We start from the raw sequence: 18,206 nt of genomic DNA on the forward strand, positions 1-18,206 counted from the left end.
CCTGGTCTACAGAGTGAATTTCAGTGCATCCAGAACTACAAAGAGAAACCTTGTTTTAAAAAACAAAAATAAAAATCAACCAACCAAAGCAAAGAATTTTGAGACAATGACATAGAACGTAAGTCTTGTTGGGAACCCTTAGGAAGACTGTGTTCTATGCGGTTCTTCAAGTCACATGACCATGAGGCTCAGCTCTCTGCTCTGTGATGAAAGGTCTACTGAGTGGTCTTTGTGGGCAACCATCCACCATCATAGGAGACACAATGCGACTGTGACATAAAAGCCCGGATGCCTCCAAAGAGTGGAGTTGGACCCACAGGTAACAAAGCTATCTGATGTAAGAGGCTCTGTGGGCCATGGTCTGCTGCTTTAGAGCTGTGAGAGGCCTAGAGGATGGGGCATCTCGGAAGGATGCATACTTTAGATCTTGGGCTGAACAATGAAATCGGAGTCAACTTATCCAGTACTCATGTTCTGCAGACTGGCCTTCCAGAGATGGGGCTGGCCTCACAGCATATGATGATCAAGAGGATCTAGATCTAGCCTCTGCTGTCCAGATGCTGGCTGTGGCCAAGAGCCTAAGCCAGTGAAGTTAACCCCGGTGGGATTCACCAGAAGCCCCTGGCCCACCTACGGTATACAGATAGGAGTCATAAGGCTTGTCATCCCAGAACCTGACTCTGTCAAAGAAGGCACGGCACTTCTATCTGCAGTAGATCCTGCCCGCTGAAGGGTACAGAACCAGATGTTCCTTTTCCAGGAATCAAAAAGGCTCAGCCCTGCTCAACCACAGCCACTGACTGAACAGTGAGGAAACTCTCCTTGCATCTCTTTTCTTTGTGAGTATTTCTCCTTCCCATGAGCTGTGTCTGTGCTGCCGCGTGCTGGCGCCCCAGGAAGGCTTCACAGAATAGTGGCCTTTGAGCTCAGACCCTTTAGTGGACAAATGGGAGGCTGCCACTGCTTTTCAGTTCTGGACTACCAACTGGTTCTTTAATGCCAGAACTTCTTATTTTTCACTTTATGTTTTACTTCTTCAGAGACATTTCTAACAGCTGTTTGAAAGTCCAGTTCCAGGAAAAGCTAGTTCCAGGAGCTGGTACATTTTGGCATGCAGGTTTTTCTTTATATTATAGTTGTTTTCTATTACAGGTAATTTTTTAAATTGGCATACTAAATTACATATTTATGGGAGGTGGTGTGATAACTTGACGCACATACATGATCTTTAATGATCAAGTTAACAGTATTTCTATATCCTCCTTATCTCTCTGCTTCTCCTGAGGCAAACAGCCAGTGCTACCTGCTAGTTCCCACATCTCATTTCAGGCCCGTACAATGGAGTCACTGAGGCTAAAACCCCTAAAACTGTAAACTGTACTAAGTGCGTGCTCCGGGTAAACCCCCACAAGGGTCTGTGGCAGCAATGCAGTCTGACTGACTGTGTGCACCGGCAGCACAGCCACTCCAGCTTTGGCTTGGGCTCAGGGTTTGTGTCGTTTTCCATACTATACTTTTGATGTATTTGTCTCTTTGAATTTCATGTCTTCCCTAGGCCTGCACCTTATCAGAGATTCCCTCGGGTGTGTCAAGTTGTGTTTCCTGTAGATAGTACAGTTAGAGCGTTCTACTTTAAACTCTGCTAGCTGCTGCCTTCTGAAAGCGGGAGTAAGTCATTTAGTGTAACTGCTTATGAGACTCCTCTGCCGTTTCGCTGTGTTTCCACAGGTCTTACGTATCTATGCCTCCATTTCTTCACCATTGCCTCCTTTTTAAATTAAATTGTGTCTTCTACCACACACTTTGCATTTTTATTATTCTCTTTAAAAAAGTTATTTTCTTAGTGGCTGCTCTGGGGATTAGAGTTCACATTTTAATTGAATTAATCTACTTTAGACCAATACAGGCTTAATTTTAGTAGTAGTTGAGCATTTCCCTCTAGGATCATCCTGTCTCCCCAACTGTGTATTGATAATCTGAAAATTTCATCTTGATACATTAGAATCCCACTGGTAGTTTTATAATGACAGCTTTATTCTGCACTTTCTTAAGTGGAAAAAGAAAAAGTTACAGAGTTAGTCTTTTATATGATTTTTATGGATGCTTTTTATTTGTATGCGTCTGAAGTACTATTTCTTCATTTTAGCATTAGTATTTCTTGTAGGGTAGGGCTCCTAGTACATGTGTGCAGTGTGTGTACATGTGTGTAGTGTGTCCCTGTGGTGTGTTGAGACTGATCAATTTTTTACTCTCTGGCAATGTTTTTTTTTTCCCATTTGAAGTGCAGTTTTACTGTCCCTTAGAATTCTTGACTCAGTCTTTCTCTGAATACACAGATGTCCTCATGCCTTTGGACCCCATGATGTCTGTACAGGGTGAAGTCAGTTGATAATTTTAGGAGCCCATGCACAGGATGAGTCATGTTTGTCTTGCTGCCTTCACAGTTTCCCTGGTCTCTTGGAACCCTGTGGCACACTGCCGCATCATGTACAAGTTTTTAGCCATGTGTCTTCTAAGCCTCCTCTGGACTCTCTTCTCTCTGGTATCCTGCTCACACCTTGGTACGCCTGATAGCTTCAGGTTGGTCTCCAAGTCTGTTCATTAGCCTTCCCTCATTTCCTTCCTGTTCCTCGGAGTGGATTTATTTTATTTTATTAATTCCAGTTTTGGGGATTCTTTCTTTGCTGATGGAAGTCCGGGAGAGAGGTCTTGATTTTAGAATCTGTACTTTTGAACACCAGAATTCCCACCTGGCTCCTCTTCTTGGTTCTGATGGGCGCTTTGCTTGCATGTCTGTGCACCACATGTGCCTGGTGTGTGACGAGGCCAGAAGGCAGTGTCAGATCCCCAGAACTGGCGCTGCAGACTACAGTGAGCACCGTAGGGATGGCTGGGCACTGAACCCTGGTCCCCCGAGAAGCAGTCAGTGCCTTTCACCTGGCCTTCTTCAGCTCCACTGGCTCTGACTTCCACTGGTTTTTAGTTGATGAGACTACATTCTCACACTGTACTTCTCAGACACTGTTTCCTTCAGCTCTTTGAACATGGAGAAGATTCCAGTGATTTTGTCTGAAACCTGGGCTCCCTCACACAGTTTCCATAGACGGACCTTTGTTCCTTCCCATGGATATACTTTCCAATTTATATATGTTTTATAAACATTTTTTTTTGGTAAATCCTGGACATTTTTGAGTTGGTGTGATATAGAATTTTGGAAGACAGATTCTTGTCCAACCCCTACATTGAGTTTTTTTTTTTGTTGTTGTTGCACTTCTTATTTTACCCTTAAAGAAAAGATTTATTATATTTACATGAGTACATTGTAGCTGTCTTCAGACACAGCAGAAGAGGGCATCAGAACCCATTACAAATGGTTGTGAGCCACCATGTGGTTGCTGGGATTTGAACTCAGGACCTCTGGAAGAGTAGTTGGTGCTCTTAACTGCTGAGCCATCTCCCAGCCCATATTTTACTTGTTATAACCTTCTTGCAAAAATCCTGTCAAATTCTCTTCTCTGTGGTGTGTGACCACTAGGATCTGCTCAGGAAAGCTAGTGGGCCATCAATTAGAATACATATTAAAAATATCCCTCCGTGTGCTGGGCAGGCAGGGCGTGCCACTCTGCCTCCACTCTGTGTGTCTTGGGGAACTGAACCCAGGTCACTATGACCGGTGTGAGTGGATTTACCTACCAGCTATCTGGCTGAGCACTAGGGCTGTAGGTGAGTCACTAAGTCTTCCATCCTCTGCTGAGAGGCTCTACACAGGCCGGGCATGCCTTCAATGGGAATGAGTGATCCACGCCATCTCAGGGCTCCTGGGCACACAGCCACCCTGCATACAGACGCCAGCAGTATGTCACCGTTTCCAAAGCTCCTGTGTCCATCTCACGCACCGCCTCTTACTGCTCCTGCTCTCGTCTCCATCTTAGGTAAATGTCACATTATACTCACGCCCGATTTACATTATTTAGTGACAATGCCCTGTCAATGCTTTTGTCAATGAGCAAACTCTGAGTCAAATCAAATAAAGTCAGGCCCTAAACATGGGCTTTTCCAGGGAGCTAACCCAAAGTCAAATAGTGACAAGTGTCTTTGGACTGTGGCTTTGAGGGACACTGATTCTATTTGGCTCCCTTCAGTGGCTGCGGGGCTCCTTGTGGGCTGTTACGGCCGACTCTGCTGGTCTCCAGCGCTGTGGGGGCTGAAACAAGACTGAGGCAGGGAAATCTGAGAGGTCCTCATTCCAGGATGCAAGGTGGTGGTGGTGGTGTGTTCCCTTCCATATATGGTAGGTAATTCCTGTCCTGTGCCATAATATGTTTAGGACTGAGGAATGTTTTTGTTTTAGCCTAGGCTGTTAGACTTCAAGAAATATCTTCCTATGCCTTCTCTCTTGTGACTGTTAGATCCATGCTGTACTCAGCAATAACTTTCTTCTTGTATGCCATCTTTAACTTCTGTGCATTTATTACTCAAGAGTCAAAATCGTTAGGAGTGCGTATGTGGGTTCGAGGCACCGCTTGTGGACTTTGTGGTGTTGTACTTACTCAACATTATCTTGAGCTGCTTTCTATGCTCTAGACTAGTGGTTCTCTACCTTCCTAATGCTGCAGCCCTTTAATACAGTTCTTCATGCTGTAGTGAACCCAACCATAAAATTATTTTCATTGCTCATTCATGATTTTTTGCTAGAGTTATGAATTGTAATGCAAATATCTGTGTTTTCTGATGGCAAACCCTGTGAAAGGGTCTTGACCCTCAGGTTGAGAATTGCTATTCTATACAATGTGTTTGTATATATTTGATATAGAGGATGCGTGTTGGTGCTATCTAAATCATAGGGAATATGAGTCTTATAGTCTCTATAGTGGTGAGATTACAGGTCCAATAGCATATGGGCTTCAGAGACACATGAGAAGAACCAGAATAAGTAGAAGTTTACTTCTTAAGTAGAAGTCATAGTGGTTACAGGGGAGAGGGAGAGAGGTTGTAAAACTCTGGCACAGGAAGAAAAACTGGGAGGAGTGGTATCTCACTGAGAGAACACCTAGAGAAAAAGAGGTATTTATTGGGGTATATGCGCATGCTGATATAATAAAATTCTGCCAGCCCCCTGGCATAATCATGGATCTTCATAATCATAATCAAGAACTCCTAATGATTACAAGTAAGAATAGAAATGGGAAGGTGCTAAGCTTTCTTTAAAATTCGATATATTCTTTATTTACATTTCAAATGATTTCCCCTTTTCTGGCCCCCCATTCCCCAAAAGTCCCATAAGCCTTCTTCCTTCCCCCTGTTCCCCCATCTCCTTCTTCCCACTTCCCTGTTCTGGTTTTCCCTACACTGCTGCACTGAGCCTTTCCCAAATAAGCTTTTTTTTTTCTTTTTCTTTTCTTTTCTTTTCTTTTCTTTTTCTTTTTTCTTTTTCTTTTCTTTTTCTTTTTCTTTTCTTTTCTTTTCTTTTCTTTTCTTTTTCTTTTTTCTTTTTCTTTTCTTTTTCTTTTTCTTTTCCTTTCTTTCCCTTTCCTTTTCTTTTCTCTTGTTTTCTCTTTTCATTTCTTTCATTTCTTTCATTTCTTTCTTTCTTTCTTTCTTTCTTTCTTTCTTTCTTTCTTTCTTTCTTTCTTTCTTTCTTTTTTTTGGTTTTTTTTTGAAACAGAGTTTCTCTGTGTAGCCCTGGTTGTCCTGGAACTCACTCTGTAGACCAGGCTGGCCTCGAACTCAGAAATCCGCCTGCGTCTGCCTCCCAAGTGCTGGGATTACAGGCGTGCACCACCACCGCCTGGCTAAGCTTTTTTCCATCTTGTGAATATTTCTATCCTATGACTATACGTGATTGCTTATGCCACAGAACCTATGTGGAGGTCAGACGAGAATACAAAGGAGCCATTTCTCTCCAGCTGCGTGCATCTCAGAGTTTGAACTCGAGGGTCGGCTTGAGAGCAGGTACCTTACATGTGCCCTGGGATAGCTTTTAATTTAGTATAAAAGAACTCCTAATGACAATGTCAAGGCCAAGCAACTGACAAGGCACTGAGTACTGCCTGGGCCAGGGGAGACAGGCTGAACAGGAAAGTGCTGTTTCCTCGCTCATGAGGTAAAAAAGCCTCATTTTAAGAGTGAACAGGGTGAGATTAGGCTGGTGATATAACTCAGTATGTAAGGTGCTTGCCTCAAATCTGACAACCTGCATTTGAACTCTAGGACCCACAGATAAAGGAGAGAGCTGACAGATGTAGTAACTAAGGAACAGCAGCTGACAGAACGGCCATCTGTGAAGGATCCAGAGTTGGGGTGAAGACTGGAGTCACTGAGTACACCAGAACTCTAGCCTACCTCTGTCATGAGAGGCTGGCACCCAGCTAAGTTGGCGTCACTGAGTACACCAGAACTCTAGCCTACATCCATCATGAGAGCCTGGCACCCATCTAAGTTGGCAGATGACGTCAGAGCAAGCAAGTCTTCAGTGGGAGTCTGGATCTCCAAGAACTGCAATGCATTTTTAAACGATTGCCCTACAAGTTATAAAATCAGCCCACAGAACAACGGAGTTGTTCACGTCACCATGCACTGTCCTCACCCGCTCTCTCCCACACTCTTCCCCGTGTCCCCTGCCCTCCCCTAATCTTGCTGGTCCCCTCTTTTCTCTTCTCCCCAATATTCCATCCCCTTCCCTCACCCCCTTTGCCTGCTGACAATTACTCCCATGCCTCTCAGTTCCTTTTCTACTTCACACACACACACACACACACACACACACACACACACACACACACACACACACAGAAATACATATACACAAGGCAGATACACATAGACACACACAAACAGATGTACATAGATGAGCACACACAAATTCAAAACTAAGGTCTACATGTAAGCATCTGTCTTTCTGGGTCTGCCTTATTTTGCTCAATGTAAAACAACCAGCTGTGTCACCCCTTCCCTCCGGTGTGACGGCTCCTTTCTCTGTCTGGACAATGTGGCACAAGCACACAGTGACACTTTTCCCGCATGCCAAGCTTTCCTATGGCCACTAAATGACTTAGAAAGTTGAACTCAGGTTAACAGTGTACTACTGACCCCTAGTGGTAAAACGAATATTAATAGAATCTAAACTGTTAGGAGATATAATTTACACATTTAAAATGCTTATTTTCTAAAAACCATGAATCGGTAAACTGACATTGGTTTTGAACTTCACTTTCAGAAATTAGTTAGAATGACCAGATTCTCTAGGCAGCAGAGCTAAGACCTAATGGGCAGTGGCTGCTGCTCTCTGAGTGGGAAAGGAAGCTCAGGAAAATGGTCCAGGCCACTTTAAGATTAAGGGAGAACATATCAAACTTTCTAGACTAGGCAGAACATATGCAATCAAAATAAGGTAAAAGTGGATGGTGTGGTTCATATTTTTGTATGAACAAATGAAACTTTGTTGGGATAAAAAAAATTGGCAACGATAAATCACCAAGTGAGTTCTTTCCCCAGTTTTACAAAGCAGAGCTTTGAAAAAGGAAGAGTCCTCCTCTGAGGGAGGGTTAGCTGCTTGTAGGCCCAGATTCCACCCCAGAGGGTGTGGCCTGAGCCAGTCCCTGCAAGTTCTCCCTCACAGGGCTCAAACCTGACGTTAAACAGGGGAAATGACACTCTAGCCTCTCTCTCGTTAGTTATGTGGGGTCAATGCCCTGACTGCGCCTGCGTGTGGTGACCACACATTCATTGCTTACCCTGTCACCTCAGTGCTAGTGGGAAGGATGGGTTTGTAAAGGAGCTTTAGCGACTGTCAGGAGAGTCAACGGGGATGAGGGTGTCTACTCAGCCCGTTTGTGAAGTGCCTACAGTTATGGCCAGTCACCCGAGGGGCCTTAGCTCGCTGCCTTCTCTTTACTGCAGCCCACGTTCCCCTGAGGTAACTCTTCATAAACAATGGAGACTCAAACTCTTCACTTATATACTTGTTTCCAGATATATAAATCTGGTTTCTTTTCTCTCAGGCACAGTGCCCTCATCTCTCATCTCTGTTTCTTTCCAGGACGGACGGTGACAAAACCAAGCCTGTCTCAGTGTGGGATCTCTGAACTTACACATGCTCCAATAAATTATGGAATTACACAGCATACACTGCACATTACATACATGACACTGCAAACAAGCTGCAAAGTGGACAAAGGCACGTGGCCGCGGGAGCCCTAGCCCTAGCAGGGGCTGATCACTGCTGTTTGAACTGGCAGCAGTACTCTGTCCTTTAAAAGCCTTTGTACATTCCCACAGACAAGATAAAGGGCACTCTAGGGAAGCTTCTCTTTGTAGAACTGAGACTCAAGGTGGGGCTGGAGAGATGGCTCAGTGGTTAAGAACACTGTCTGCTCTTCCAGAGATCCTGAGTTTAATTCCCAAGCAACTACATGGTGGCTCACAACCATCTGTAATGAGATCTGTGTTTTCTTCTGACCAGCAGGCATACATGCAACCAGAACAGTGTATATATAAGAAATAGAGAAACCTAAGGTGCTGAGAATAACTGGTGGTTGGGAGTTCAGCCCTACACAGGGCATTTTACAGCACCCCACAGGCTCAGACAGTACAGGCGCAGAGACAGTGGAGGGGACAGGACGACTTGAGCTGGGAGACACACAGGCTGTGAATTGCCTTCTGGATACAACACAGCGATCATAATCTGGAACTCACAACAGCTTTGATTATCTGTACTGAGGCTGCGCAGACTGCCCTGCAGTTGTGAAGGGGGGGTCATGGGGCCCTGCAGAGCTATTGGCTACCAACAGACACTGGGAGAAGGGGTCATCTCTTTAGTTGTACCCACTGGGGAGCCCACCAGGCTCCAACAGACAGTTCCAAACTTATGGTCACACAGATGGCCCCAGATAAACTCAGTGGGTCACAGAACAAAACAGACACAGATTTGGGAAAGGGTTTTGTACGGAGTCAGAGAGGGCTGATGGATAGGAGGGAGATAAAAGAGACTGTGGAATTCTAATGAGTTATATACAAGTATGAAATTGTTGAAGAAATTGTTCAAAAAGCAATTAGCCTCAAATTAATTCTAAATAATAAAATATTTTAATAATTAGCAATAACTGTCAACATTTTGAGGCTTTTTGCTAGAATGATAAAGACTCTAACATGGGTGATCTAGCCCAGCAGTGGGGAACACTGAGTTGAATGATCCCGAGGGCAGAGGGCAGAGGGCAGAGGGCAGAGGGCAGAGGAGGAAGCTTATGAGGTTGGAGTCTTGGCCCAGGCTCTGGAGACAGTAAGTCACTGCCCCTGTTACCTGCTGTTACCTCTCTCGGCTTCCAGCTCTGAGCTCTTCATTTGCAGCATGTTCTCAAGACAGCTAGACGACTAGACTATGAGAACGTGTGTGTCTTACTCAGGACTGTACTCCTAAGGTCTAAAGCTCCTGCTGGGTACCTGACATGCAGCAGGTTCCTGTTCTTGTCTGCTGGCTGACTTAATTAAAGGAAGATGGAAATATAAGCGTGATTACACGACTCGGGAAGTTTCCATGATGTTTAAGCAGTTTTGTGATATAATCCATGGAGAACTGGGCACACTCATTTTATATGTACAATCACATATACACTTTTGCACTAGTCTTAAGAAATGACACTGGATATGTAAATTAGCCATGTACTTCATGACTGCAGATTCTATCTCTGCTGGCATTCTAAGGCTAGACTGAATGCCTGCCTGACAACGCAGGCTTCAGGTTCTGCCAGCAGCATCTGCAAGGCTGAGATGTTTACCTGATGGTTTAAACGAACTGAGTAAAGAGTCAAGAGTAACTCCTCAGTATACTGCAGCCTTTTGTAATACACAGCACCTTGCAACAGTTTTAAGAGACAACTTACATTAACAAGTATGGAAAGACATACTGTTTGGTATGCACAAAGTAAGCATGTATATTTTGTAAATGTTGAATCATGCATGAGCCTAAATAGCCCACGAAAGGTCTGGGCACTTCCAGCCAGCTGGCAGCAGAGGCTGTGTGTGGAGGGCTGGGACTGCTTAGCTTTGATTGGTGTTGCCTGAAACTTCTCTATGGATGAGATATGAAAAAAGAAAGATGCAAGACGTAGCAGGTCCAGATCAGTCAGTAAGTCTTTGTCAGATGCTGATGCTGGAGGGAGTGGCTGTTTAATTTTATACAAACAAGGGCTCAGTTTTTACAGCCCAGCCTTCAGGAGCAGGCTTAGGAATTCTTTACAGAGTCAACGGGCTAGTCTCCTACAGAGAAGACAAGCTGACACACCAGCTATCTCAGTGAGATATGAGACCTACCAGAAAGAGTTAGCCCACAAGATGAGAAGGATTAAGGAGAGATACACTTACACATGGCCTTTGACTGTTCTGTTAAAATAAATGAAAAAGTGCCAATTTATTAGTTTTATTTTTTAATCATAATTGATTTGTTCAGCCAACTAGACAAAAGGATCTGGTGGCTAAGCATCACATAATTTCTAAAGTCTGGGTCATGTGCACCAGTACCTGACTTGCATTATTACTGACCAGATGTTGAGCTGCTCTCTGGGTCCAGTGATACTTCTGGTTGTGACAGATCCTCCCCTACAGACTCCCTCAGTTCTGATTGGTCACTCTGCCATAGGGAATCCCCCTCTTCCACAGGCTTCCTTTCTTGGAATGATGCTGCCTGTGAGGAGATTCTGTCTAAAACTGGCTTCTGGGTGGGCAATGTGGTTGGCTCTAAACTCACCGAGGGATCTGTCACTGTGTTAGGACCGTTATACACATCATTCGTCCTCTGAGCGGGCTGCGCGGTCTCCTTACGCTCGTAATCAGTGATCCTTCTTTCAACCACTTCACGGATCAACACTGAAAAGTTCAGAGGGCATTTTGAGTTTCCATACTTTCCTTAGAGACAACTAGAAACCTCCCCTGGCCTCCCCCTTCCCCACTAGCCTTCATACATCTAGCATGTACAACTATCAATGCTTTGAACGGGTTATGTCTTTCCATCTTTGAAGACACCATGTACAAAGCAACAATAGAAGATACATGGTGAAATCACAGGAAAGCCAGATGGAGAGAGGGTGAAAACTGGGCCTCAAAGTTTAAGAGCCGTCACTACCCTAGTGTCCTCACTTGCACATCTTGAAACTCTCTCTCAGATGCGGCCTTTATATAAGGTGACTTACTGTCAAGCACAGTCCTTCCCACCATGCTGTGTTCCATGGACTTTTCAACTTCATTCATCAGCCATGGGAGGAATCCTACCTCAATATCTGCAGAAAGAGAATTTCATTAAGCCATTTCTGTGAATCATTACAGACTGTGCTTTTTCCTAATAGAACAAACACTGCTCAGTCCCACTGCCTTCTCAACATAAAATATTAAATACAGTCACACAATGTAGCAGGGGTCACCTCTATGAAAATGTTGGGGACCTCGCAAAAGCATCTCCTGCAAGAGGACCTAATTGAGGACTGCCTGAGAGATCAAGGATTGCTGGTGCAGACAATGCCAGACAATCAGGTACTGTTATTTTTTTGTTGCTGTTTTTTTTTTTTTTTTTGAGACAGGTTTTTCTGTGTAGCCCTGGCTATCCTGGAACTCATTCTGTAGGCCAGGCTGGCCTGGAACTCAGAAATCTGCCTGCCTCTGTCTCCCAAGTGCTGGGATTAAAGGTGTGCGCCACCACTGCCCGGCGGAGCTGGAACAGTTGTTTAGAAGAGATGCTTCCTGGGGACCAACGGGGTGTGCGTGGAGGGTATCAAAGGAGCTTGCAGCAGTGCTCAGAGGAGCTTGCTGTTTCTCACCTGCTCCTGGAGTCTGTGTAGTTGACTCTGTGCCACCTCACCTCCATCCCCAAGGGCAGGTAGGGTCAGGCAGTCAGTAGTCCAGGGCACGGGCAGCAGCATGGCATAGCTTTTGCCACGTTTTTTAAATATGCTCTGGTTAACTCCCATTGTACTGCTGTAGAAGCAGTATTTTACAAAGGAGGTTTTCCTCAGTGAAAACGAGCTGGGCCCGTAGGCACAATCTGAGTTGGGCCAAGGAGGGAGGGCAGAGAAGATGCACTGAAGGGGATGTGAACCTGGGGACCAGCACTGCTAGGAAGAAGCTCGCCTCCCTTGAGGCCAGAGCCAGGTGGAAGCTGACCAGCTGAAAGGGTGTCTGCGAAGGGGCCGTTCAGAAAGCACTGCAGATAAAGTGGGGACTAAATGCTTCTGTTAGAAGAAACTTTGTTCCAACTTCAGTGGAGCAGCCATTGTGAACGCACTTTAACAAGACTGCCCATAGCAATCTACACTCTATGATTCAAGATGGTTTTTAGGGGCAGGCCCCATATGGTTATTTAATAGGATGATAATGGGGTGTAGTTGAATATTGAATTTTCTAATATATATGCCATATCTCAGGTAAGATTTCATTTTCAAGTTTTAAACTATGTAACAGAAAACAAACAAAACCAAACATTACTGTTCTCTGTGAGCAATAGTGGAAGTCTACTTCTATGGTTTGGATCTTAATGATTTCCCCAAAGCTCACATGCTGAAGCTCGGTCCCAGCTGACTGTGTTCCGTTGTTGGAGAGTGTCTGCTCTTGAAGGGGTTCCTGGGGGCCTTTTGTTTCCCAGATTTGACTCCCTGTGTGTTCCCCACACAGGCCCAGAAACAATGAAGTCAAATGACTACATATGATCATGTACTGAAATTCTTAAAACCCTGAGCTAAGATCAGTCTTTCCAGCCATTAAGCTGCTTGCCCCAGGTGACTGTCCCAGTGACAGCTGACGGACACACCTAGCTAGAACACACGGAGGTGGGAGCTCACACTGGTGCTGCATTTCCCTGTCAGCAGGAGAGCTGCACACCCACAGGCTATGCTCGCTTCTGCACTCGATCCATCTGCAGTTCCCAAAGCAGAAGCAGCTGGACACATCTGAGAGGGATTTTCCTTGACGGGATTATTTGAGGCGGACTGACTCACCTTGAACCTGGGCCACACTTCCTGGTGGAACCTACACAGAGGACACTCAAGGGGGAAAGCTCTGCGCTCTGGCCTTTCAGTGAGTGCCTTCACTCTCATGAAAGTTCATCCCTGCACTGCTCTTAGTCTTGAAGACTGGCTGAGACATCCGGCCACAAGGAGCAAAGTTCTTCCTGTATTCTTGGATTGTCAGGAGACAGCCAACTGTTGGACTAGCTGGACAGAGGTTCATTCTCTTTATCAACTGTCAGCTGCTTCTCAGAACCCTTCCTGGTACAGATTTTGGGGGCAGGAGTGGTACTACACCTTCTGCTAAGGGTGGAGAGACTTCCTCAGGTGAGATGGAGTTCAAAGTTCTCTGCCCCAGCAGGCCCTCCCACACATCACCCCAAGTTACAGGATGTTAGTCCTTTACCAGTCAGTGCCTGTGCTTTGGACATTAACACCCGAAAGCTGGAGTGGACTTCCTGTTGAATTCAGACAATCTTATCGCCCGTCAGGACTTCCCTTTGATCTTCTGCAATTTGAGCTCCATGGCTGCCAGAGAGAATGTCACTGCGGTCCTCTATCACCTAGGATGCTAGCTGTTGGTTCGCTGTATCACGGACTCATTGTTTGCTTTGTCAGTTTACCCTGAGATACTACAAGTAACCAACTGGCATCATTGTCTTATTTTTCCACAATTTGTCAAAAGTTTTAAACAGAGTTACTAAATTTCTTGCTACTAACAATAGGTGAATCAATCTAATCAAATGCATTTGTCTAGATATGCTGGTTAACTAGTTCTCATCACAGGTCTAGATATGCTGGTTAACTAGTTCTCATCACAGGTCTAGATACTCTGGTTAACTAATTCCCATCATAGGTTTTACTGCCCACCATGCTTCTAGGAGAGGCTTTGGTAACTAACTGTAGGTGTTAGCAAATTGGGAAACCAGCACCATATACTTGTTTTGGTGGGGTGGGGGTGGGGGCTTCAAGATAGGGTTTTCCTTGTGTAGCTCTGGCTACCCTGAAAATTGGTCTGTAGACCAGGCTGGCCTGGAACCCAGAGATATGCCCCTGCCTCTGCCTCCTGAGTGCTGAATTAAAGGCATACACTATCACTGCCCGGGATGTTCCAGACCCTTAACAGAACTCATCCTTATACTCCCGTCACTCCAGGACCACACCTAGTTCCAAAATATGTGATGGCCAGGGTGCTCTATAGAAATGGAATGAATGTGCGTATATAAAACCTCATGTACTTTATGATTTAATTTCTAAAAAATTCATTTCAAAATGAGAAAACCCATGGTCATAAAGCTAATGAAACTCGTGCTTTTCACATCAAGTCTTCTGTTACATAATTCTGCTTATCAATAGAGAGATGCTGGCCTGGACTACAAAAGAACAGGGCAGTAGATCTTACATATGAAATAAATTTGAACCAGTAAGAATATTCTCAGCATAACAATGAATCTAGCAAAAGTTCCCACAAACCTCTTTCAATTGGATCATAAAAGTAGCCACTGTTCCTGAGACTGTCAAAGACGGACGGGAGGAGATCAGCCAGGTACCGCTGGGCAAAGGCCCGGGCTGAGATCTTCTGGGACGTCTCGCTCTGCTTATGGACGATCTCCCACTGCTGCTTCTTACGGCGCTCCTGCCAAGAGGACAGATGGCATTGCACATGGAAACCTGAGTATTTTGCCCCCTCAGGCACTAGGACTAGTGAGGTTAGGGTGTGGACGCTGTCTGTCCAGGACTCACCACAATGTAATACACGTTGAACAGTTAGTGGGCACTGAGTTTATGAATAAAGAAGCCTGAGGTAAAACATCTCCTGACCCATTTTCAAGTAAAATAATTTCTATGCTTAACATATGAATGTTATCAGCAAAATAACGGCAGCTGGATACAGTGGCACACACTGTTAATTCCTATACTATGGAGACAGAGGCAGGAGAATGGTGGGTCACACAGGGAGACCCTGTCCTTGACAGATAATAAAGTAGTACTTACATGAAATTATACTCCTATGTATAGTCCACTGAAGAACATCAACCAATGATCAGACTTGTTTTTACACCTCTTTGAATTAGTAAGGCTGACATGGCTTTAGAGATCATGAAAGCTTGGTGTGTGTGTGTGTGTGTGTATTTGTCTCCTTTAGGTCAAATAACATCTATAAAGTTAATGAATGCTTTTCTATGTGCCTGTATAAAAGTGGGGGTATTAACATATTCTTCAAATAATCTATCTTCAAGGTTTAAAAACAAATATGGATCTAGATGACTTATATACTAGTAATTTCCATAATCTACTACTTTCTTATAGCAAACACATACTTTATAAAGATCTTATTGTCTCTACAGAGCTTTTGTAGTTAGTGCAAAGACCTGCACAGAACATTTCTACAGAGTGCTATGCTCTTCATATAAACAATTACTAATTTTGGAAGAAAATATAAAACCAGCTGACTATGTCATATCTAATAGAAGTTTTCTACAAATGTACGTCTCTTCACAGTACTTTGGGCTCTTTGGGAAACAGTTCTCATTGGTTTAAGCATCCTGGCGCTACTTTTTATCTATTCAGTGTGTAAGAAAGACTGACAGGAATTGTCAATACCAGAAAGACCCTTAAATATAATTGAGTGTAGATTTTTCTAGCTATAGGCTATTGATACATTTTATTAAAATGAGTTCTAAAACTTTTCTTACCGAAGATTCATAACAAATAATTTGGAACCAAGGGCCTGGCCACCAGGAAACAGAATGAGCGTTTTCTTTAGCTATCTGCCAACTATCCATCCCCGGCATTTCCTGCCTCTTTCCTTCCTTTATCTTGCTGCTATCGGATGATGGCAAATCCAGGTACTCTTTCTCTAGTGCTCCTTTCAAGCTCTTGACATTTCAGAGTACCATCCAGTTGGACAGATGCACGTAACTGAGGAATCTGCATTTCATTGGGAGCTTTGGGAAGCTGACTTAGATACATTAATAGAAGGTGGAATTTACAAAACATAAATGAGAGATTTGTGATCTATAGGAGAGATCTAACCAACAAAGACTGTAGGTCTCTTTCATAGGAACATTTCTCACTGTGCTGTGTTCTTCATATAAGTAATCACTATTTATTAAAAAGATACCGGCTTTATAGTATGCTATATGTAAATTTAGACATAATGTAGTAAGTGGCCAAGACACTAAGGAACAGTTTTGGGCACGGTACTTAGAGGATGGGTCCAGCATACACAGGGCTATGACATCAATCCCAAAGAAATAACAGAGGAAGTAAAAGACCAAGACAGGCAGACAGGCAGGCAGGCAGACAGACAGACAGCTGTACCTTTTCTTCTCGGTGCCTTCTCTCTTGCTCTTCCAGGCGCTGCACCTCAGCCAGCTCCACATTCCTTATCTCTTCATAGGCGTACTGACTGGCCCGCAGGTTGGCTAGTTCCTCCTCTTCCATCACCTCTAAAAGGGACTGTTCAATCGTCTTCCCCACCAAAACCTCTAACATTGGCTTGACTTCAAGGTCAAAGTCAAAAAGCTTAAACACAAAAGAAAGCAAACAAAATTTTAATCATGAATTAAATGTATGATAAGAATGTAAAGGAATGACACTAGGAGACTGCAGTGTTGTCAGACACTGCTGCTGTGTGTTTTAACTCTCAAAACAACCTTACAAGGCACACAATGGAACATTCTGATTATAGGCAAAAATCTATTAAGTTAAAACAATCAAGGAGATCCATGCTAGTCGTGTGAACTCTAACACTTAATGATTTTAAGCTGGAATTCTAAAACTAAAGGGCAGTGTCCTATCTTTCATATTCTTTTTTTCTGTTAAACATTGACTATCCATTCTTAAAAAAATGACAGTTGAATGAACTAAGGACTAAGAATAGTGTTCATCTGAAGTGACTCAAGGCTAACAAGTCGCCACTTTCTCTGCAGAGCTTGAAAACTTCCTTGGTTTCCAAATTCCAGTGAGTTCTTTTCAAGTTCCTTGCTCTCACTTTTTCACATCTGGATTCATGCAGCCATTGACTTTAACTCCAGAACCTGGCTCTATTCGCGCATTCTATGTACAGATGAAAACATCATTCAGAGAGTTCTCAAACATACAGTCCCTTCATAAAAGTTACGGACTCCACAAGTGACTTGTGGAGTCACTGAAAATGGAATCTCTTATATAAAGGTATATATTTGGTACAAATCTTAGGTATACACATTAAGTAAACTTGTAAGCAAAATTCAATGTATGAAAATACGTGTAATGAATTTACTTTTCATCAAAAAGTAGGAATAATCAAAATATTGTACTTGAAAACATTTCTTGGTACTAAAGGATAAAACTACTATAGGTAATATCTGGAAAGAAATTCAAAAAATGAGTCTGATTGTGAAATGGCTCTTGCCTCTGAGAAACTCTATCTGAGCCTACTTTTGTGTCATTTTTCAAGGCAGAGGGAAGCCAAAAGGATGTACTGTACCTCGCCCTCCAGTATCTGAGTGGCCACATCTTTGCCAGTTTTGGCAGGAATGAAGAGGGGTGTTGGTGGTCTGTCCAGAAATGCATCTGTCTGGCATTCCATGTCGACTTCAACTATTCGGTCAGAAATTTCTTCAAGGTATAATTCTAGAAAGAATATTATGTATGGACCTTACAATTAATTATGGTCTATTTTTGGCATTAACTGTCAGCTCACCCCAAACAGAATTAAGTTGCCAGGCACAGGGGCACATGTCTGCACATCTCAGCACTTAGGGAGGAGGCTGAGGGAGGGGCTGGATTCTAAGGCCAACCCAGGATCAACGGTGAGTGTGAGCTCAGCACTCAAACCAACAAAACAAACCCTTAAACCCAAATGAAACCGAATTAAATGGATTAGAAAAGAAATCTTAGAATGAGAGTGCTCAAACGTGGGGCTCAGTTTACACACGGGGCCAAGAACATCCATCATGGCGGAGCCGCCCTGGACTCCTCATTGTAACGGGAGACAGAAGGAGAACGTGGGACTGCACCTTCCAGAGACTGCACCTTTAGTAAATCCAGCACTGGCTCTAAGTGTGTTAGATGCCTGGGAATTTTAAGAATCATGCACCAAACTACCTTGCTCTTCGGTATTCTCCCTATGCATAGTTTAGAAACAGACCTGTGCAGACATGTGTCACATTAATACCGTGAGGAGGCAGGGCAGCAGGCACCATGGGAAGAACTTGAACACTGGCACTAAAT

At 43.9% G+C, this 18,206-nt stretch overlaps 1 protein-coding gene across 2 annotated transcripts in view; it reads right to left on the reverse strand.

Annotated features, from left to right (window-relative positions):
• The window catches only part of Rsph3 (radial spoke head 3), a 52,053-nt gene that overhangs the window by 11,430 nt on the left and 22,417 nt on the right, over positions 1-18,206 (reverse strand). The window contains exons 4-8 of one of the 2 annotated variants that reach the window (XM_052169697.1): positions 17,461-17,606; positions 16,311-16,514; positions 14,460-14,622; positions 11,184-11,270; positions 10,742-10,860 (exon numbers count right to left, since the gene is read on the reverse strand). In XM_052169697.1, coding sequence (XP_052025657.1) covers positions 10,742-10,860; positions 11,184-11,270; positions 14,460-14,622; positions 16,311-16,514; positions 17,461-17,606 — 719 coding nt within the window. Of the gene's footprint in view, positions 1-10,433; positions 10,861-11,183; positions 11,271-14,459; positions 14,623-16,310; positions 16,515-17,460; positions 17,607-18,206 lie in introns of those variants that run through there. The other variant, XM_052169696.1, reaches the window with a different exon arrangement.

Source organism: Apodemus sylvaticus, chromosome 23 (assembly GCF_947179515.1).
Source record: "Apodemus sylvaticus chromosome 23, mApoSyl1.1, whole genome shotgun sequence".
In the NCBI taxonomy this organism is placed as follows: domain Eukaryota; kingdom Metazoa; phylum Chordata; class Mammalia; order Rodentia; family Muridae; genus Apodemus; species Apodemus sylvaticus.